The sequence below is a fragment of the Lethenteron reissneri genome, chromosome 2 (genome assembly GCF_015708825.2).
Source record: "Lethenteron reissneri isolate LAM-NWPU_2019-01 chromosome 2, ASM1570882v1, whole genome shotgun sequence".
Classification (NCBI taxonomy): Eukaryota; Metazoa; Chordata; class Hyperoartia; order Petromyzontiformes; family Petromyzontidae; genus Lethenteron; species Lethenteron reissneri.
In genome coordinates, this window is record NC_083780.1 from 3,197,007 (window position 1) to 3,218,966 (window position 21,960).

A 21,960-nucleotide genomic window follows, 5' to 3' on the forward strand; every position below is an offset into this window, starting at 1 on the left:
TTTCGCCGTTTCTGCAGTTCGCTCGACGACTCCACACGGAGGTTCCCTGCCGCGATGGCGTGAACCCACGTGGTCAGTCGTGGCGAGGTCGGCGATGGGAGGGAGCGCGAGGGAGAGCGTGCAAGGTGCGTTAGGCGATGGGACACGCCAGGATCCAGGAAGATTTCACAGCCTTTACAGGTTTCATCGATTCAACAGGTTTACACATTCATTCACGTTTCCCATATTTCACACATTTTTCAGATTTTCCAGGTATCCCAGGCTTCCCATACTTCCCAGGAATTCCATAAATATTCTTCAGGTTTCCCAAGATTTCACCAGATTTCCCAGATTTCCCAGATTTCCCAAGATATCAACTACACAGAGACAGTGGGTAATAGAGCTGGGGGAGATAAAAGCATTGCGGGGGTGGTGGTGTGGGTGGGGACACAAGTTGCACACCCATCGCCCCCATCACCCCATCGGCCCGATCACCCTCTCACCATCACCCCATCGGCACCATCGGCCCAATCATCCCCATCACCTTCACCGCGTGCCCACCCACCCCCCTACCCCCCACCCCCGTACCCCCCACCCACTACCACCACCGCCCCCTTTCACCGACACGTGCATCCGAGCGCCGTCATGCCGTCGTACAGCTTGTACGCGATGCTGCCGCCAGGCTCTTGCACGAGGACGCTGACGGCGCCGTAGTGCGAGGGCACGCACGAGGCCTTGCCCGCGCCTAGCCCGGGCCGGGCCTCCTCCACGATGGTGCACACGATGGCGTGGTTGGGCGCGCCCAGGGCGTGCAGGAGGCCGCGCGCACACTCGCCGCGGCAGAAGCCCGCTTCGTAGCGGTGCGGCGCGATGATCCACCGGTCCCAGCCCAGGTCGCCAAAGTTCACCGACAGGTTGTGGAGGCGGCAGCCGTGGCGGTAGGTGGCCGAGTAGCCGCGCGCAGACAGCCACTGCTGCCGCTGCTGCTGCCGCTGCTGCTGCTTTTGGGGTGACGGTGCCAGGGAGGATGAGGAGGACGAGGTGGACGAGGTGGAGGAGGTTTGACGCCCATTTGGGGTCTCGTGCGGATTGACCCCCTTGGGCAGCGAGCGCACCACCCTGCGCCTCGCTCTCGAGCCGTCGGCCCCGGGGGCGCTCCGCGGCGTCCCGGAGGGGCACGGGGCCCACCAGAGGCCCTTGCTGCATGCCCAGGGCCCGCTTCGGTAGCTCGGCTTCAAGGCGGTGGCGGTGTCCGTCACCGTCGCGATCTTCCTCCTCCGCTTCTTCTCCTCGTTAAACATCGACGACTTCAGCTTCTTCTGCTTCTTCCACCACAGGGTGTCAACACTTTGCCCAACCCGGCTCCCCGCGAGACGCCAGGCGGGGTGGTGGTCGTGGTGGTCGTGGTGGTCCCCTTCCAGGGACCCCGGGATATCCCCGAGGAACCCCGGCGAGGGGAGCTCCAACTCCTCAGACTTTTCCTCTCCTGCCGGAGGCGGCGCCGCTGCCGCCACCCCCAGGAGGTCGTTCGAGTATATGAGGAGAAACGGCGGCACGGGAGCACGACGTGGGACGGGCGCGCAGCTCCAAGCCACGCGGAGCGCCGGCAGCGGGGAGGAGGAGGTGGTGGTGGGAGACGAAGAGCCAGGGTGGTTCAAGAGGCGCGACACGGGCCCCGTGACGTCCACCTCGAACCACTCGCCCAGCGACACCCTCGCGGGAGCCTCCAGCTCGTGGTCTGAGACGAGGTCCCCGTTGGAGAGTGGAGTGGCCTCGGCGTTGAGTTTCGGTGGAACGTCTGGGTTGGAGTCCGGAGTCGGATTTGCGGTGAGGTTCTGTGCAAGATCTGGGTTGGAGTCCAGGTCAGGTTTGGGTTTCGGTTGAGGGTTCCGGCTGGGGTCTGCACTGGGCCTTGGCATCATCTCTCGGTTTGGGTTTAAGTTCGGGTCCAGGCTGGGGTCACCGCCGCTGGCCTCTGGGTCTTCCGCGGGCTCCGCAGCTCCGTGGTCCGCTCCGACGAAATTCCCCGGCAACATCTGAAAGCACGGAAGGGCAAACCGCCAGGGGTGGTCCAAGTGAGGGCCGTCTCGTCAGTGGCCCGGTTTCACCTCCACCAATCACGGCTGGTGAACAGTTACAGATGTTTACACTGGTAGGAACCACCTGGTTACACCAGCCCACAGGGGATTATTGTGTCCGTCCGTCCGTCCGTCGTGCATCCAAAAATGGGAGGGGTCGGGCTGGGTGGAGAGGGGAGGGTGGGCAGGGGCTGGGTGGGGAGGGGCTGGTCACCCCGTGGTGCCCTTATAAAACTCAACGTTTAACCAACTCACGCCGGCTTGTGCCCGCTCTCACAGTCGGCCATATTTGCGGAATACACCACGCCGCCGTTGACCCTAGCCATTGACCGAGCAACCCAACGTTCCTAGCAGCTCCCTCCGCAGGAATGTTTTCGGTAAGGACCCCCCCCCCCCCCCCCATCTGTCAGATGTGGGTCATAGATGCTGGATGACGATTGGCCCATTCCACTCATGAGGCAGCTCTTCCCTCCCCTGATCCCATCTGCGTCACTGCTGCTGCTGCTCCCTCCCCTGATCCCATCTGCTTCCACCTCTTCGTCCGTGTCTTCTAGCACAGGGTAAAGAAGTTGCTACGGTGGTAACGGTAAAGCGCGATAACGGGGTAACAGAACTGGAGTGTATCCTCAAAGCGCCAATCCTCTCTGTCTGACAGTGTCCAATCACAGAGCAGTGACGTAGGGTAACATGTGGGGGACTTTGTTAGTAACGAGGTAACACGTGGAGTCACGTGGTAACGTGTTCGTAGTGGGGTTAACACGTGGGGTAACACGTGGGGTAACACGTGGTAACGTGTTCGTAGCGGGGTTACACACGCGTGAAGGAAAGCAGACGTAACACGCATGAGGGTTACGTGCTAACATGGGGGTAAAACGCGCATTAGTGGGGGAGGTCACGTGGAAAGGCATGTGGGGGTAGCACGTCTGTTAGTGAGGGAGGTCACGTGGTGAGGCATGTGGGGGTAGCACGTCTGTTAGCGAGGGAGGTCACGTGGTGAGGCATGTGGGGGTAGCACGTCTGTTAGCGAGGGAGGTCACGTGGTGAGGCATGTGGGGGTAGCACGTCTGTTAGCGAGGGAGGTCACGTGGTGAGGCATGTGGGGGTAGCACGTCTGTTAGTGAGGGAGGTCACGTGGTGAGGCATGTGGGGGTAGCACGTCTGTTAGCGAGGGAGGTCACGTGGTGAGGCATGTGGGGGTAGCACGTCTGTTAGTGGGGGAGGTCACGTGGTGAGGCATGTGGGGGCAGCACGTCTGTTAGTGGGGGAGGTCACGTGGTGAGGCATGTGGGGGTAGCACGTCTGTTAGTGGGGGAGGTCACGTGGTGAGGCATGTGGGGGCAGCACGTCTGTTAGTGGGGGAGGTCACGTGGTGAGGCATGTGGGGGCAGCACGTGTGTTAGTGGGGGAGGTCACGTGGCGAGGCATGTGGGGGTAGCACGTGTGTTAGTGGGGGAGGTCACGTGGCGAGGCATGTGTGGGGGTAGCACGTCTGTTAGCGAGGGAGGTCACGTGGTGAGGCATGTGGGGGTAGCACGTCTGTTAGCGAGGGAGGTCACGTGGTGAGGCATGTGGGGGTAGCACGTCTGTTAGTGAGGGAGGTCACGTGGTGAGGCATGTGGGGGTAGCACGTCTGTTAGCGAGGGAGGTCACGTGGTGAGGCATGTGGGGGCAGCACGTCTGTTAGTGGGGGAGGTCACGTGGTGAGGCATGTGGGGGCAGCACGTCTGTTAGTGGGGGAGGTCACGTGGTGAGGCATGTGGGGGCAGCACGTCTGTTAGTGGGGGAGGTCACGTGGTGAGGCATGTGGGGGTAGCACGTCTGTTAGTGGGGGAGGTCACGTGGTGAGGCATGTGGGGGCAGCACGTCTGTTAGTGGGGGAGGTCACGTGGTGAGGCATGTGGGGGCAGCACGTGTGTTAGTGGGGGAGGTCACGTGGCGAGGCATGTGGGGGTAGCACGTGTGTTAGTGGGGGAGGTCACGTGGCGAGGCATGTGGGGGTAGTACGTGTGTTAGTGGGGGAGGTCACGTGGCGAGGCATGTGGGGGTAGCACGTGTGTTAGTGGGGGAGGTCACGTGGCGAGGCATGTGGGGGTAGCACGTCTGTTAGTGGGGGAGGTCACGTGGTGAGGCATGTGGGGGTAGCACGTCTGTTAGTGGGGGAGGTCACGTGGTGAGGCATGTGGGGGCAGCACGTCTGTTAGTGGGGGAGGTTACGTGGTGAGGCATGTGGGGGTAGCACGTCTGTTAGTGGGGGAGGTCACGTGGTGAGGCATGTGGGGGTAGCACGTCTGTTAGTGGGGGAGGTCACGTGGTGAGGCATGTGGGGGCAGCACGTCTGTTAGTGGGGGAGGTCACGTGGTGAGGCATGTGGGGGTAGCACGTCTGTTAGTGGGGGAGGTCACGTGGTGAGGCATGTGGGGGTAGCACGTCTGTTAGTGGGGGAGGTCACGTGGTGAGGCATGTGGGGGTAGCACGTCTGTTAGTGGGGGGCGAGTACATGGGGGGGGGGGTAACAAGTCGGGCGGGGGGGTAACCGTGTGTTAGTGAGGGGGGGGGCGCAACAAGTGAGGTAACACATGGGGGTTAACACCTGGGGGGGGTAACGCGTGTGGTGGGTGGGGGGGGGTGGGGGAGGTGACGTGGTAACGTGGCGGTTACCCGCAGGGAGCACGCGGAGCGGCCGTGGGCGTCCCCAGGGTACACGAGGGCAGCGCGCAGGACCAGCTCCCCACGCGGCACCGCACGCAGGTCAAAGGTCACCACCTCGGCTACGCACCCGGGTCAAAGGGTCAAAGGGTCAAAAGGGCATCGGGTCAATAGGGCATCGGGTCAATATGGCAAGGGATCAAGGGGTTGAACTATCGCACAGGGTTGTACAGCGGGGCGGGTGAGTCGTGCGAGGCCGCCTTTGTATCTCGAGTGGCGATGTTGACACATCGCAGAGTACTCATTTGAGGCTGGCTTGACCTAGGGGAGGCCCCAGTCCGGTTCAGATTATTGTTACTGGTGTTGGCCATGAGTCGGAATCGAACTCGGGTCCCTGCGTTCACACCCACCCTCACCCACACACATTCACACCCACCCTCACCCACACACATTCACACCCACCCTCACCCACACACATTCACACCCACCCTCACCCACACACATTCACACCCACCCTCACCCACACACATTCACACCCACCCTCACCCACACACATTCACACCCACCCTCACCCACACACATTCACACCCACCATCACCCACACACATTCACACCCACCATCACCCACAGACATTCACACCCACCATCACCCACACACATTCACACCCACCATCACCCACACACATTCACACCCACCCTCACCCACACACATTCACACCCACACCACACTCACACCCACACACATTCACACCCACACACACACCCACACACACCCACACCCACCCTCACCCACACACATTCACACCCACACACATTCACACCCACCCTCACCCACACACATTCACCCACACACATTCACACCCACACACACCCACACCCACCCTCACCCACACACATTCACACCCACACACATCCACCCTCACCCACACACATTCACACCCACACACACACCCACACACACCCACACACACACACACCCACACCCACCCTCACCCACACACACACACCCACACCCACCCTCACCCACACACACCCACCCTCACCCACACACATTCACACCCACACACACCCACCCTCACCCACACACATTCACACCCACACACACCCACACCCACCCTCACCCACACACATTCACACCCACACACACCCACACCCACCCACACCCACACCCACCCACACACACATTCACACCCACCCTCACCCACACACTTCACACCCACCCTCACCCACACACCCACACCCACCCTCACCCACACACCCACCCACCCTCACCTCATTTCTCACCCACCCACCCCCCTCATTTCTCACCCACCCACCCACCTCATTTCTCACCCACCCACCCACCTCATTTCTCACCCACCCACCCACCTCATTTCTCACCCACCCCACCCACCTCATTTCTCACCCACCCACCCACCCACCTCATTTCTCACCCACCACCCACCCACCCACCTCATTTCTCACCCACCCACCCACCCACCTCATTTCTCACCCACCCACCCACCTCATTTCTCACCCACCCACCCACCCACCTCATTTCTCACCCACCCACCCACCCCACCTCATTTCTCACCCACCCACCCACCCACCTCATTTCTCACCCACCCACCCACCCACCATCATTTCTCACCCACCCACCCACCCACCTCATTTCTCACCCACCCACCCACCCACCTCATTTCTCACCCACCCACCCACCCACCTCATTTCTCACCCACCCACCCACCCACCTCATTTCTCACCCACCCACCCCACCTCATTTCTCCCCACCCCTCATTTCTCCCCACCCACCTCATTCTCACCCACCCACCCCATCTCTCACCCACCCACCCACCTCATCATCCACCCACCCACCTCATCTCTCACCCACCCACCCCATTTCTCACCCACCCACCTCATTTCTCACCCACCCACCTCATTTCTCACCCACCCACCTCATTTCTCACCCACCCACCTCATTTCTCACCCACCTCATCTCTCACCCACCCACCTCATTTCTCACCCACCCACCCTCCTCATCTCTCACCCACCCACCCACCCTCCTCATCTCTCACCCCACCCACCCACCTCATCTCTCACCTGTGGCCGCGGGGTCCCCCGGGGCTCGGCCGAGCCGGGCGGGCGGGATGAGTCTCGCGGTGTTGCTGGGGATGGCGCTGGGACCGCCCCGCGGCCTCCCGTCCTCGTCCGCCTCCCGCCGGTACAGCGCGCGCATGTAGCGCACGTGGTGGCGGTGGTGGTGGTTGTTGTTGTTGTGGTGGTGGGAGTCGCCGGGGACTCGCGACCCACGCGTCCCGGTGGAAACTCCACCACCACCAACTCCACCACCACCACCAACTCCACCGGCAACGGCGCTGTGGTCCAAAATGTGGCGGAGAAACGGCGGCGGAAATCGGTGGAGAGAGACAAAGGCGGCTGCGGCGGTGGCTGGAACACCCTCAGCTGCTGCAGCTGCTGCTGCTGCTGCTGCCCCCGTTGCGCCGTTCTCTCCACCGGCGGATTTGTGCGGATCGTCGCAGGCGGCGAGACCGAGAAAGCATGCGAGACAGAGGCCGACTGGGAATATCAACAATCCCCGACACATCATCATCACCACCTTCATCTTCGACGAATTCGTTTTCTCCTTCTTCCCGCTGTGCGCTCTCTCGCCTCCTGAACGAGACCCGCCAGGACTGGGTCGGACCCGGGCGTAGCTATTTAAACCTCATCACGTGGATTGCTAATTGGCTTGGGGGGGGGGATGAGGTGGGGGCTGGGGATGAGGTGTGTGGGAGGGGCGACCAGGCGTGGCTAACAGGTATAGGGCGGGTGGGAGGGATGAGGTGGAGGGGGGTGGAGGGGGGTGGAGGTGGGGGTGGAGGGGGGGGTGGAGGCGTGGCTAACAGGTATAGGGCGGGTGGGAGGGATGAGGTGGAGGGGGGAGGGTGGAGGCGTGGCTAACAGGTGTAAATCAGTGACCGTCATTGGTGCAGGGGGGGGGGAACTCCCAAAAGGTGTCGTGTGAAGAGCAAACCACTCCCTGTGTGTAGCATTGACATGAAATGTGTTTGATAGGTGACGTTTCGGGTAATTGTCCTTCTTCAGAGCTCATAATTAAGAAAGGGCGAGCAAGAGAGACAGAGTGGGTGATAAGAGTTGGAGACTGCCCTTCACACAATTGAACAACCACGCCTAGCATGGTCGATCTACTGCTGGATGAGGCCTATGGCCTCTAATCCACGTGTTCCTCTCTCTGCCTCTGAGTCTCATTCTAAGCGCGCATCTTCTCCACACCGATTGGCGCCCCGCTCAGTGCGTCTCGTCCACAGGGCGTGTTCACGACCGCGCGTTGTTCATCTCCCCCTACAATCTACAACTACAGGCTGTCTGACAATGAATATACCCCAGACATGAAGTTGATTAGTGGTATCGTTACTCATCGGTTATTTCGGTAAAGTCATACCTACGTGACTTTACCAAAAGAGTCAAAGAGTATGGATTCCTGCAGTCATGAAAGCTTCAAATCAAGACTGTTATCGTCGTTTTTATTCCAGATTCTGACATCAGTTGGAAATGAAATGTAACGCATCACACGAGGGGTCGCGACAACCAGCGCCTCCAGAGCTGCATGAGTCTCTTTGGCTGCCCCCATGAGGCTCTTTGGCTGCCCCCATGAGTCTCTTTGACTGCCCCCATGAGGCTCTTTGGCTGCCCCCATGAGTCTCTTTCGCTGCCCCCATGAGTCTCTTTGGCTGCCCCAATGAGGCTCTTTGGCTGCCCCCATGAGGCTCTTTGGCTGCTCCCATGAGTCTCTTTGGTTGCCCCCATGAGTCTCTTTAGCTGCCCCCATGAGTCTCTTTGACTGCCCCCCATGAGACTCTTTCGCTGCCCCCATGAGTCTCTTTGGCTGCCCCAATGAGGCTTTTTGGCTGCCCCCATGAGTCTCTTTAGCTGCTCCCATGAGGCTCTTTGACTGCCCCCATGAGTCTCTTTGGCTGCCCCCATGAGTCTCTTTGACTGCCCCCATGAGGCTCTTTGACTGCCCGCATGAGTCTCTTTGGCTGCCCCCATGAGTCTCTTTGGCTGCCCCCATGAGTCTCTTTGGCTACCCCCATGAGCCTTTTTGGCTGCCCCCATGAGACTCTTTGGCTGCCCCCATGAGACTCATTGGCTGCCCCCATGAGGCTCTTTGGCTACCCCCATGAGACTCTTTGGTTGCCCCCATGAGGCTGTTTGGCTGCCCCCATGAGTCTCTTTGGCTGCCCCCATGAGACTCTTTGGCTGCTCCCATGAGGCTCTTTGGCTGCCCCCATGAGACTCTTTGGCTGCTCCCATGAGGCTCTTTCACTGCCCCCATGATGCTCTTTAGCTGCCCCCATGAGTCTCTTTCGCTGCCTCCATGAGGCTATTTGGCTACTCCCGACTTAATATCATGAGATTGTGTTGCTTATCTCCGTGGTTTAAAAAAACAACGTAAAGTCTTACACGAGCACACCAAGGGGACCTTGAAGAACTTAAACATCGTATAATGTTATCCCGCTATGCCATCATCCATCTATAGTGAGTTCAACTGAGTCGCAGATGCACTTCTTGGAGGCAACACATTTATTAAAAACAACACACTGGGTACTACCCCTTAACACATTAACAACCTATGGCAGTGGACCACCAGGCTATCTACACTAATTATACCGGAATTAGCTACGACGGACCCTGGCCCAGGTCCACGTGTTGGTGACTCTTGTAGGACGTAGAACGTAGATTCTTCAGGATGAACAACAGCAGCCGGTCCCAATCAGGGACCCGGCTTATAACCTCTGTGGCGGGGCTGGCTCCGCCCTTGGCCACGACCACCTTCTAGAATCCCCTAGCAGGATCTTGACTCTGACACGTGATCACCCCGAGCCCCCACCTGGGGCCCCTGTGTAGACTTTACCGGTCACGTGTCCTTCGGGGTCAACCAGAGTGCCATGGACCTTAGTAATCCCATTCCCATGGCTGGCACTCCCACACCCCATCCTGTAGGGGTCGGCACTGCACGCAGAGCGTGGTGCCACTGAGCACTGTCGGACAGCGCTCACCGAGCCCCTCTAGGGCCGGCACTGCACCCACATACACGTGGTGCCCGCGATGGCAATACATCGCACGCCGTGCCTCTCTCGAGCCGGCATGACACAGTAACACAGCGAATAAGTGAGTACAAAGTGAGTAAAACCCTCATGTGTGCCTCAACAATAGCAATAAACAAATAAATACCCAAGCCCACCTATACAAATAGACATGCACTATCTGCAAATGTAAAGTAACAAACGGGAGAATTGGTGGAAGTACAGAACAACAACACGAAAGAGAAAAAATTAACCCGTAAAAACAAAGTTTTTCACTATGAATCCTTTATATGCGTGGCATCGGTTTTATTTTATTATTCATTTCTGTTTTTCTTGAGTAAGAGTTTCATTTTTATCACATTGGTATTTTAAATAAAATATGAAAAAAAATGTCCTAAAAAGTGGAAAATGTTGGGAAAAAAATTTCACGAAAATAAATTGTCACGCACAACGAGTCTGTGTGCAAAATGTCAGCTCGATTGGATCACGGGAAGTGGGTTAAAAAACGACCGAAAGATTTGCACGGTCGTTAGCGCGCAAGCAAGCAAGCAAGTGAACTTAATATAAAGGATTTTTAAAAAATTAACCCGTAAAAACGTTTTTCACTCTAAATCCTTTATATGCGTGGCGGCTAGAGTCCTCTCGTCCTCTGGCTTGAGATGGCTGCCACCTATGGGTCAGATGATTGTCTGCCAGCATTAAGCAATTGGTAATTAAATATTTTAAAAAAATTCCCTCAACAGTGTAAAATTTTGGAAAAAAATTTTCACGAAAATTAATTGTCACGCACAACGAGTCTGTGTGGAAAATGTCAGCTCGATTGGATCACGGGAAGTGGGGTAAAAAACGACAGAAAGATTTGCACGGTCGTAAGCAAGCAAGCAAGCACGCACGCAAGCACGCAAGCGAACTTAATATAAAGGACTTAAAAATGCAGTAAAACGCGAACGCTCGGAATCCCCTCCATCACCAACCTCTCCCACCCTCACCGTGTGACAACACCCGTAAACACAACGAAGGCCAGGATCAGCCAATAACTGATACGGCTTGCCGAGTGCGACAGAGATCTGATGGTGTGGGAGCGTGTGTGTGTATGGGGATGACGAAAACCGAAGAGTCTTTGATCGAGTCCGTGTGGCCGGGCCCCCAGGGGAGGTGGGCTCGCTCTCCCTGGAGGTCCCGGGGGGAATGTTCAAGTTCAAGTTCATTTATTAGGTATAGCCCTGTGAGCCATTCGGCTCTTGAATCGGGTGCAACCGCAACAAACAAAAAACAAAAACATGAACAAGAAAACATCTTAAAGTGAAAATCCAAGAAAATACAGCAAAATATTGCATAAAAATCACCGTATACCAATGCTCTGTGCAAAAATATCAGTGGGATGCAAGTCAAACAACAACAACAACCACAAGACAACTTAGATTAAGGCCATCAGTCTTACTCCGTACTACAACAAACAAACATGGCCGAACCAAAAAACGTTATTTTTGTGCAAATGTCCCGTCGAACCCGGCTCCTCACGAAGAGATGTTGGCCGGGTGGACGGGTTCTCCTCTCCCGAATCCAGTGGCGATGGTGCAGGTGGTGGCTCGGGGGACGTTAGACGTGCGGCATCGGAGGACGGGACCACACGACTCCGTTGAGGACCAACCTCAGCGGGAACACACCTCAGATCGCCGGTCACATCTGACACTCGGCCCTAGCGGTGTGGAGATGGAACGAACTCAAGCGGAGCGATGAAAGGCTTGAGGCGTGACGGATGTACAAACCAACTCCTACTATGGTCGAACGACCCGAATCACATCAACCGGCTCCCTCCAGGGTTTCAACAATTTGGGTGACGTTCCCACCGGTACCTGTGGATAGTGCAACCAGCCCAGAGGTCGCAACCGGGTACCCGATACCCGTACCCTACCCGATACCTGGCTATCCGTACCCGGCCGGGTACGGGTACCCGTTTGCGACCCTGGTGCGGTCGGGTACGGGTAGGCCGTGAGTCACCGGTGAGTAGCCGTTTGTCACTCATTTCGGGTAGGGTAGGGGTACGGATAGCGTACGGGTACCCATACCCGGCCGGGTACGGGTACGGGTAAGGAATCAAAACCCGTTTGCGACCTCTGAACCAGCCTCTGAACCAGCCTCTGTGCGGAAGTACGGGAACCACTCAGCCGCTCATTTGCCAATTGGCCCGAATTGTAAATTTCCCTGGAAGCCTTGTTTGGCGTGGCTCGCAATTGGACATCAATCAGGGGGTTGTGTTCTCTCCCGTACATTAAAAAAGGTGAGTAGCCAGTGGATGCGTGAGGAGCCATCCTATATGCAGCCAGCACTCCGGGAATATGCAAATCCGAGTCAAGTTGGGACTCGCTGACCTGATGACTCAACATCGATGTCAGAGTCCTGTGCGGCCGCTCAACCATGCCATCCGTCTACTTGTGGTATGGTGTGTGGCGTAGTGCGTGAAGCCTCCTCCGTGGGCTGGAGAGAGTGTGGTCAAACCGATGGGGAAACGGGTTTTGGTGGAGAACACGCCAACCAGGTCTTGGAAAACGTCGGCTATTTATAGACGGACCTATCACGGGATTGGCCCAGGGACCGAACAATAGGCTGCGCAGCCCTATAAAAGGAGTGCCCGAATCGGCAGTGGGGGCGCAACTCAGAAGCAACAGCAGCGGCGGCGGCGGCAGCAGCAGCAGGAGTGGCTGGGCGAGCTCCCACCCTCAAGGAGCGACATGAGTGAGGACCAGGGATCGTCACTAAGTAGGAGCTGAGTGCTGTCTCCAACTCTACAGAATAGATATCGTACAGGGAAACATTAAGTGACGGTATTATTATTGTTATATGTTTCCAGCGGCCGACCTGGGGAGGGAACCAGGGCCGGTGGGATGTCTGGGACCACAAGAAACATGCCAGCAGCGTCAGGAGCAGGGAAGCAAGCGAGCTGCAGCCTGGCACTGGCCGAGAGCGAAGTCGGTTGCCATCGGGTTACCGGGTTGGCTGCTGGGCTGCCCACGGACATCTCCCACTGTCCGAGGACGGTAACTCTGGGAAGCAGAGTTGCATAGGGGAGGTGGAAATCCTGGAAGAGGGGTACTCTGTGAAGCAGAGTTGTGTAGGGGAGGTGGACGACCCTCCCTTCCCCCCCAAAAGCTTCTGTGTGTGTCTCGGGGAAGCGGTAGGAACCGTAGGTGTGAGTGGATGTGTGTGGGTGATCTTGTAATGATTCTTATTCGGTTGATGTTCTTAGTGGTAGCCTGCTCAACGGCTGTAACTCCTCTGCCTGGCGTGGTCGGTGTCAGCTCGGGGTAATAAAAAGCTGACATGCCTAACACCCAGGACGCTGAGTGGTCGAACACCAGCGCAACTCGATACACCCCAACCATCAGCCCTCCTGATTAGGCAACGTGACATGGTGATGTGCGTACTTTCTTCGTTCCCAACAAATCGCACACCTCGCGCAGCAATTTCGAAGAAAAATGTTTTGCCCTGATCGGTCAGAAGACGTTCAGGAGCACCCTTGTCCATGACGTAGTCATTGAGGAATGCCTCCATGATCGTCGCCGCCGACTGGTTGGGAAGAGGCCAGGCCACCGGCCATCGTGAAAAGTACTCGACTCCCACCAGCAAATATTTATTCCCACACGGGGTAGTGGGAAATGGACCAAGAATGTCCAAAGCAACCAGTTAATTTATGCGGAGTTAATTTATGGTGGCCAACGGTTTCGCCGGCGGTTTCCGCCGCGTGCACTGTACACAACCTTTCAACAAATTAGCGACATCTTCCACCATGCCACACCAGAAGAAGTCCAGCTTAAGTGTGGCCAACGTCTTATGCACACCCAGGTGCAACAGTCACTCGTGTACCGCCCAAATGACCTTACCCCGCAGGGCAGTGGGCACAAGAATGTTATAACGGTGCAACCCACCGTCCCAATGCATGAGCAGTCTACTCTGAGAATAACAGAGGAAACACCCCGTCGATCCGCACCCCCATCAGCCTCCCTGACCCGGCGTCGCAATTTAAGCAGGGACGTGTCCTCAACCTGGAGGCGCCCCCATTCTTCATGGTTCAACCCAATGACGGCGTCGCGTGCCACCGGACCCTCGGCCATCTCGGAGGTTCCAACCTCGGCTGATGCCGCAAGGGGAGGGGGCGAGTGCTTGGTGGGCAGCTTACAACGCCCAGAGCCTGAAAAACACGCTCACCCATTGCTCGTTGGTAATCGCGACAGAGCATCTGCGTTCGTGCGTCGGAAGCCTTTGCGATACATAACATGAAAGGAATAGTCCTGGAGGACCTCCAACCAACGTAAAAGTTGGCCCGACTGCAGTTCAATACGCAGCGCGCACTGCAGCGCTGCATGGTCAGAGCACACCTCAAAGCGTTTACCATACAAATAGGGGCGATACTCTTACACGAAAAATACAATAGCTAGCGGTTCCCGATGTGTGACACAATACCATTGTTCGGCTGGAGATAGCACTCTGCTTCTCGACGCCATTGACAACTTAAACAGGACAGCTCCAATTCTGGTGTTACTAGCGTCTGTATCAAAGACACACGGCAAGGAAAAATCGGGGAGGAGCGTTCGCCAAGCCATTCCGGAGTGCAACAAATGCGGCCTCCTCCCCCCAATGGAATTTCTGACCCTTTGCCGTCAAGGCGTGGAGGGGTTTAGCGATGGTAGCAAACCCAGCGACAAAATGGCGGTAATAGGACGCAAATCCTATGAAACTGCGCACCTCCCCCACTTTTGTAGGGGTTGGTCAAGTACAGACACACACGGTCTTATCCGGGTCAGTCGTAATACCCGATTTACTTACTATGTGGCCAAGATACCTAACTGATTTTTGGAGAAGGTGACACTTCTGCGGTTTAAACTTCAGGTTGGCCGCACACCTCTTGAGAAAGACAGCACATAACGTCAAATGTACAGCTGAAAACGATAACATCATCGAGGTAGATCAGGCACGAGTCCCACTGGAGACCAGCCAGAACCAGTTCCATCAATCCCTGGAACGTAGCCGGCGTGAAATGAAGACCTATCGGAAGCCATTTAAATTTGAACAAGCCTTGTGGTGTATGAAAGGATGTTTTGGGCTTAGAGGCTTCATCTAGTGGCAACTGCCAAAACCCGGACAGTAGGTCAAGAGTGAAAAAGAACCGTGCTCCTGCTAGAGCATCCAGAGAGTCGTCCATCCGAAGTAGAGGGTACGTGTCAGCAACAGAGATCTTTAAAGCTTACGGAAGTCAACACAGAAGCGCAAGCTACCATCCTGCAAGTACAATTGGGGCTCCCCATTGGCTGGTGGACAGTGAAATAATATACCGCAGCTAACATTTGGTCAGCCGCCAGCCAAACGTGTTCTTTTTCCGTAAGGCTCAGCCGGTAGGGATTCTGCCGGATGGGAGCGGCGTCACCCGTATCAATGTGATGACTCAAAAGCGTAGTGCGGCCGATGTCAAATTTCCCTTTGCTAAAAACATCAGAAAATTCTCGCAAAAATGCCCTCAATTTCCCATTCTGGACCTCGGACAATTCCACATTTTCCGAACAAAGCTTATCTATCCACCCTTCATCAGAACTCTTGTGCGGCCGATTATTTGATGTGGCACCCGCACTGCCAACGATGCTTCCCTTACCAAGCGCTGGCGACGCATGAACTAGCATGGTACCTTTTTTAATGACCGACATCTTTAACCCTGCGTTAAGGACCTGAATAAAGGGTTCCTGACCATTAGATGCCAATGTCTGTGCCCCTACTAACGACATACCAAGACTGACTTTATTAGAGGGTGTCAAGAGGATGCCTCCCGCTGTCGTCTCCTGGTTTAGCAGCTTCCGCAGTCGCAAGGGGACCAACATTTGCGCGCCAGGGGGAATCTTAACCGTCCTACGTGCAAGTGCCTGCACGGTAGTGTAAGCTGTGCACAAGCGAGTGGGAGAAGGCAAAAATGCCATTCGATGGCCGGATGGTAATTCGATGCACCCTTCGTCGATCAAAATTTTCAGGGGCACCCTCCCCCAAAAGTCGGTCCCGAGTAAGCAAGGAATAACAAGGGATGTCGACACAAGAACCAGCCCCATCAACTTGACATCCGCAATGCACACCTCCACTGTTATTCTCCCATTGATGCCCAATGAGCTGCCGTTTGCAGTGAAGCACGGAGCTTCGACAGGACATGAGGTACGACATTTAGGGTGTAAGATGTTATAAATCAATTCTGAGATGATGGTCGCTGACGCACCAGTGTCAATGAGCATACTCATCTCAGCCCCCTCTATCAACCCAATAACAGCGGATGAACCTACGGTCACGGAAACCACTCTATGGACCAGCTCTGACCACTGACGCGGTCGGAGCAGCCGGTCGGCCCGATGAAAGTCCGAACCCTCCGGCACCGACACACGACCAGCACGGAACCCGAATGAACGAGATGTGTGAGGTGGAATCACAGGCCGAGTGTGTGATGTGTCACGACTCGCCTATGGGTGTAGTGAAGTGGAGGACGGTCAGACGGATGACGGCGGTGGTCCGTGGAGGCGTCGTCGTGGTACGCGGCAGCCCAACGAGATGTGTCCCAGCAGGCCGCAGCTGTAGCACACAACGAGCCCGCTCCCAGGACGAGGAGATGTCTTCCACCGTCGTTGGGCGTCCGCCTGTCGCACCATTCCGTCCCCTTGCCAGCCTCCGCCCTGGGTCGATGCGCAAGCTGGGACGGGCTCCACCTCTTCAGGTGTATCGTGCGCTTCACGAGGCGCGGTACACGCGCCAACACCTTGTGCTGTTGCAAGAGCTGTTGCACCAGATGCATCTTGCAACCTTGATAGATGATAGATCGTCATCGTCGACAGCTGGCAGGACGATGTTGAGGTCCTTAGCTAAAGCCAGCAATCTCTCGAGGACCAGCGAGTCGATTCCGTCATGGTCCATCTTTGGAAAGGAAGCCTTCGCTAGCGCCAAAAGTGCACTACGGAAGGCAAGGGGTGTCTCGGTTTCCCATCTTCTTCGCGTTGCGAACCTGCGGCGAACGTTCGACGGCAGCTCGTCCATTGCCACCGTTTGGTCAAAGGCTTGAGTCAGCGTGGCCCTCTGTGATGCCGGGATGGTGAGAAACGCCACCAGGCCGTCATCATCAAGGGCGGCGGGCAGTGCTCTCAGTGTCTCCACCCCGCTAAGTCGGCGTTCATCAGGAACCGCCCCTTGAAGGCCACCCAGTCGCCTCCGGCATCTGTAAATTATTTCACGAAAGGCAGTCATCGCCGGAGAGATGAACGTCCACAGGCGATTTCGACGCATCTTCGGATTTGGTGGGCTCTGCGCTCCGCACTTCTGACAAGATGGCGGCCTCAAGCGCGGGCTGCACCACAGAGGTTCCCGCTTGGTGGGAAATGGCGGCGGAAACTTAGTGTCCATGCGGCTCCGCTGCACCTCCGTCCACTGCTGGCTCCTCATGGTGGAGCTCTGCGATGGTGGATGCCGCAGCTTGGAAGAGCTCCAGAAGGCGGGAGTGTGCCATCCGGCGCTCCTTCCCCGATGGCAGTGAGCCCTCGCGTGCCGGGTCGGTGCGCTGCTCCGCCGACAGCACCTTGCCTCCTTCCTCCGGGGTCGCCATCCCCGGGGCTGTTAGAGGGATGAGGTCTTCATCTTCCGACTTCCTGGTTCGTAGTCTGCGTCGCGTAGCCATGATGTAAGATTTCAAATTTTACTAGAGAATGTTTGGCCACTTCCGACACTAGTTGTAGTGATATGCTTGGTTCTTTCGGTAAAGTCACATAGATAGAAAATAGAAACAAATAATAAAATAAAAATTACTAATAAAAATAATAAATTGAAAACAATAAAAGCAAAAAACCCACGACGCTTCCATCGCAAAATAAGTGGTCTACGACCCCTGCAGGATAGGGTGTGGGAGTGCCGGCCATGGGAATGGGGTGATCAAGGGCCATGGCACTCTGATTGACCCCGAAGGACACGTGACCGGTAAAGTCTACACAGGGCCCCCAGGTAGGGTCTAGGGGTGGTCACGTGTCAGGGTCGAGAACCTGCTAGAGGATTCTAGAAGGTGGCCGTGGCTAAGGGTGGAGCCAGCCACGCCACGGTGGATATAAGCCGGGTCCCCGAGCGGGACCGGCTGCTGTTGTTCATCCTGAAGAATCTACGTTCTACATCCTCCAAGAGTCACCAACACGTGGACCTGGACCTGGGCCAGGGTCCGGTACGTCGTAGCTAATTCCAGTGTAATTAGTGTAGTTAGCCTGGTGGTCCACCACCATAGGTTGTTAATGTGTGTTGGTTTTAATAAATGTGTTGCCTCCAAGAAGTGTGTCTGCGACTGAGTTGAACTCACTACAACTGAATTTTGACTTTAAACTTTCGTGACTGCAGGAATTAATATTCCTGGTTCTTTTGGTGAACTCACATAGATAGAAAATAAAAAGAAAAAAAGATATAAAAATAAAAATAATAAAATAAAATTTACAATTAAAAAATAATACATTGAAAATAATAAAAGCAAAAAACCCACGACGTTTCCATCGCAACACAAGTGGTCTTCATCAGGCGGAGAGAAAAGAGGGGGGGCAAGCCTCCAAATGTAACTGCTTATAAGGGTTTCCAAAGTGAGTGGGCTGAGGACGAGAGCTTGGAGGAGGAAAGCTGCGCTGCGCAAACAGCACGGGTGGTGCAGCCAGTCAGCCAATGGCAATGTAGGAGTAGACAATGGGGGAGGAAAGGGGGAGGGGCAGCCAGTTAGCCAATGGCAATGTAACAGTAGACAATGGGGGGAGGAAAGGGGGCGGGGCAGCCAGTCAGCCAATGGCAATGTAGGAGTAGACAATGGGGGAGGAAAGGGAGCGGGGCAGCTAGTCAGCCAATGGCAATGTAGGAGTAGACAATGGGGGGAGGAAAGGGGGTGGGGCAGCCAGTCAGCCAATGGCAATGTAGCAGTAGACAATGGGGGGAGGAAAGGGGGTAGAGATAGGGGGAGAGAGAAGGGGGGGTTAGAGATAGAAGGAGAGATGGGGGGGGCATTGCATCTCGCTACACACATCCACACTGCTGACGGTAGAGGTTGACAAGAAAACACAAATCAAGTCATGGTTGATGACATCTTTCCAATGATTCCTGAGTTTAAAACCGACTCGGTTGAAATTGTGTCTGTGTCTGTATATATGGATGGCTTCATGAATGAATCTCTGTTGATAGCCAGTCGGCTTGCAAAGTACCATCATCTTAGAGAAATCCATTTCATGTGAGCCAGCCGTATTAAAGTAATGATCAGCCACGGCAGAAGTTTTGGTCCTGCCGTGTTTCAGATCTGCCTCATGTTCACGAACACGGTCCGAGACATGTCGTTTAGTATCCCCAATTTAACTGCTGCCGCAGATACAGCTTAGTTTGTAGACGCTGGGATATTGCATGTCAGGAATTTTGTTATTCACAGATGGGATCAGATCACGAATGTTATGCACTGTGTTAAATCGGACCTGGATCTTGTGTTTGTTCAAGATTTTGGATATCTTTTTGGTTATCCCTGCTATGTAAGGCAAGGTGATGGTTTTGATTGGATCTTCAGATGGCTCCTTCCTCACGGTTGGGGTGATGGCCTTGCAGATTGTGTAGTCAGAATATCCATTCGCCTTGAGAGGCTGGTGTACGTGTAGTGACATTGCGGATGTCACTGTGTGGTGCCGGCCCTAGCGAGGCACGGCGTTCAATGTACTCACATCACGTGTGTAGCGACATCGTGAATGTCACCGTGTAATGCCGGCTCTAGCGAGGCGCCGTACGGCATGCGATGCATCGTCATCGCGGACACCCCGTAGGTGGCTGTAGTACCAGCCCTAGAGGGGGCTCGGTGAGCGCTGGGATAGCGCTCAGTGGAACCACGCGTGGCGTGCAGTGCTGACCCCTACAGGAGGGAGTGTGAGAGTGTCAGCCATGGGATGAGGTTGCCCTAGCCCATGGTACTCTGGTTGACCCTGGAAGGCACGTGACCAGTAAGATCTACACAAGGGCCCCAGGCGAGGGCCAGGGGGTGGTCACGTGTCAGGGTGCGATCCTACGGGAAGGGTCGAGAAACGACGAGAGGTTTCTCGAAGGTGGTCGTGGCCAAGGGTGGGGCCAGCCACGACCCGGGAGCAGATCAACCGGGTCCACACAGGGACCGGGGCTCAGCGTTGCTGATCTACGTTCTACGTCCAAGAAGAAGTCACCAACACGTGGACGAGGACCCAAGCCAGGGTCTTGTCCGTTGTAGCTACTCCCAGTGACTAGCGTAGTTAGCCTGGTGGTCCACCACCATAGGTTATCTGGTAAAGGGGTAGTAACCCCGTTGTGTTAATGTGTTGGTGTAAGTAAATATGTGTTGCCTCCAAGAAGTACGTCTGCAACTCAGTTGAATCCACTACATACGTGTTTCAGTTCACTGGTCAGGTGTTCATGGTCGGAGATACATTGAGCTCTATGGTGTAGCGTTTTGATGAGGGAATTCTTCTGGGATGGATGGTGGTGGGAATCAGGTTTTATGTAGGCGTCAATATGGGTTCCTGTAGACAGAGTGGCTCAATGATCCATCTGGTCTCTTTTTAATTAACACATCCAAGAAAGGTAGCATGCCATCCGTTTCCACCTCCATGGTGAATTTGATTGCTGGGTGTATGGAATTAATGTGATTGAGGAATTGTTTCAGAGCCGGTCGGTCATGTGGCCAGATGACAAACGTGTCATCCACGTATCTCTTTCACGTTGTAGCTCTTAAGGGTTTGGGACACATCGCTGCATACGTGACAATATCTGAAATCGCTGCAACCCTCAAAAGCGTTAAGATACTGGTTTCGACATTCAGTGTCTCATTAGGAGTCGGGCTTGGCTTGCTTGAACCAATAAACCAAACTATTTTGATTCTACCAGGTAAGGCCCACTGAGCGATCCAGCTCTTTTCAGAAGCGAACTGGCCACAAATGATAGCTGAACGGAGTGGCGTATCACGTGGAAATGTATGGCAGTATGCCAAATACTCTAAACGCGTGATGTTGATTGTAAATGTGGAGGGGAAAAACCGGAGAACTCGGAGTAAAAACCCACGCGACCACGGGGAGAGAGACACACAGACTCACCTTGAATCTCACTCACCCACTCATTTCCTTGATCGCTCACTCACTCATTCACTCACCTTATATATTCTTCACGCACACACCCACTCATTTCCCCACTCACTTATTGACTCCTGGGGAGAGAGACACGCAAACTCCAAATATACAGCAGCAAGCGTCAGGGTCGGTATCGAACCCGTGACCTCCTGCATACCAGACGAGGCAGTTAACATCTGCTAGCCACCGTGACATCGCCAGCTGTCCATAGGCAAGGACTGGTTTCGACATTCGGTGGCTCATCAGCAGATTGCGCGCAACTCGAGTTCATGAAAAGTTGACGGCAGGAAGGCCCCGAGCAAGAACCCCCCCACCGCCCCGAGGAAGAACCCAAGGGTCGGATAAGTTCGGACCGGATGTTTTTCATTTCCGCTCATTCATGATCAGAACAAAGGGGGACATCACGTGGTGCGTAGACACCGGCGTGGGGTGGAGGTTTGAGGGGACATGAGGTCAGCACAAACCCCCCCCCCACCCCCTCACCCCCCGCTGCCCCCCACGATCATAAAGTCCATAACAAAAACCTCAACACGTTTAGCCGCGTCAATAACACGGCGTGTGTGTGGCCGTGTGTGGCCTTAAAAGCAAATGTTTCTCGTAGACGACGTTTCGGGCTACGGCCCCTCTTCGCAGCGCGTACACGGAGAAGCCAGTAGTGAGACAGAGTGGGTGGACATTACACGGTGGAGACTGCACCGCGCACAACCTTTACAATGAGAGTCCTATTCGGCACCTCCACCCGCCTCATCCACTCCATCTCTCTCCTGGCCTCTCCCTGTCCACGTGATATGAATAAGCCCCCCCCACCCCCCACACACAGAAGGAGCGTCTTGTAATGTACGCTGATTGTGCGCCACGGTGACGAGATGTGAACTACCTCGCCTGGTATACATGAGGTCGTGGGTTCGATTCCTAACGATGCAGCTGTTTGTTGGAGTTTGCGTGTCTCTCTCTCTCTGTGGCCGCGTGGATTTTTCTACGATTCCTCCGGGTTTTCCCTCCACAATGTAGAAT

The 21,960-nt window shown here is 55.5% G+C and overlaps 1 protein-coding gene across 1 annotated transcript; it reads right to left on the reverse strand.

Moving 5' to 3' along the window:
* Window positions 1-596: 596 nt before the first annotated feature.
* On the reverse strand, window positions 597-16,607 carry LOC133341483 (uncharacterized). Its single transcript, XM_061550158.1, has 4 exons — window positions 16,462-16,607; window positions 6,783-7,057; window positions 4,716-4,825; window positions 597-2,015 (listed from the first exon to the last, which is right to left on the reverse strand). Exons 1-4 carry the CDS (start codon window positions 16,605-16,607, stop codon window positions 597-599), a joined length of 1,950 nt encoding a protein of 649 aa, XP_061406142.1.
* Between the last annotated feature and the right edge of the window lie 5,353 nt (window positions 16,608-21,960).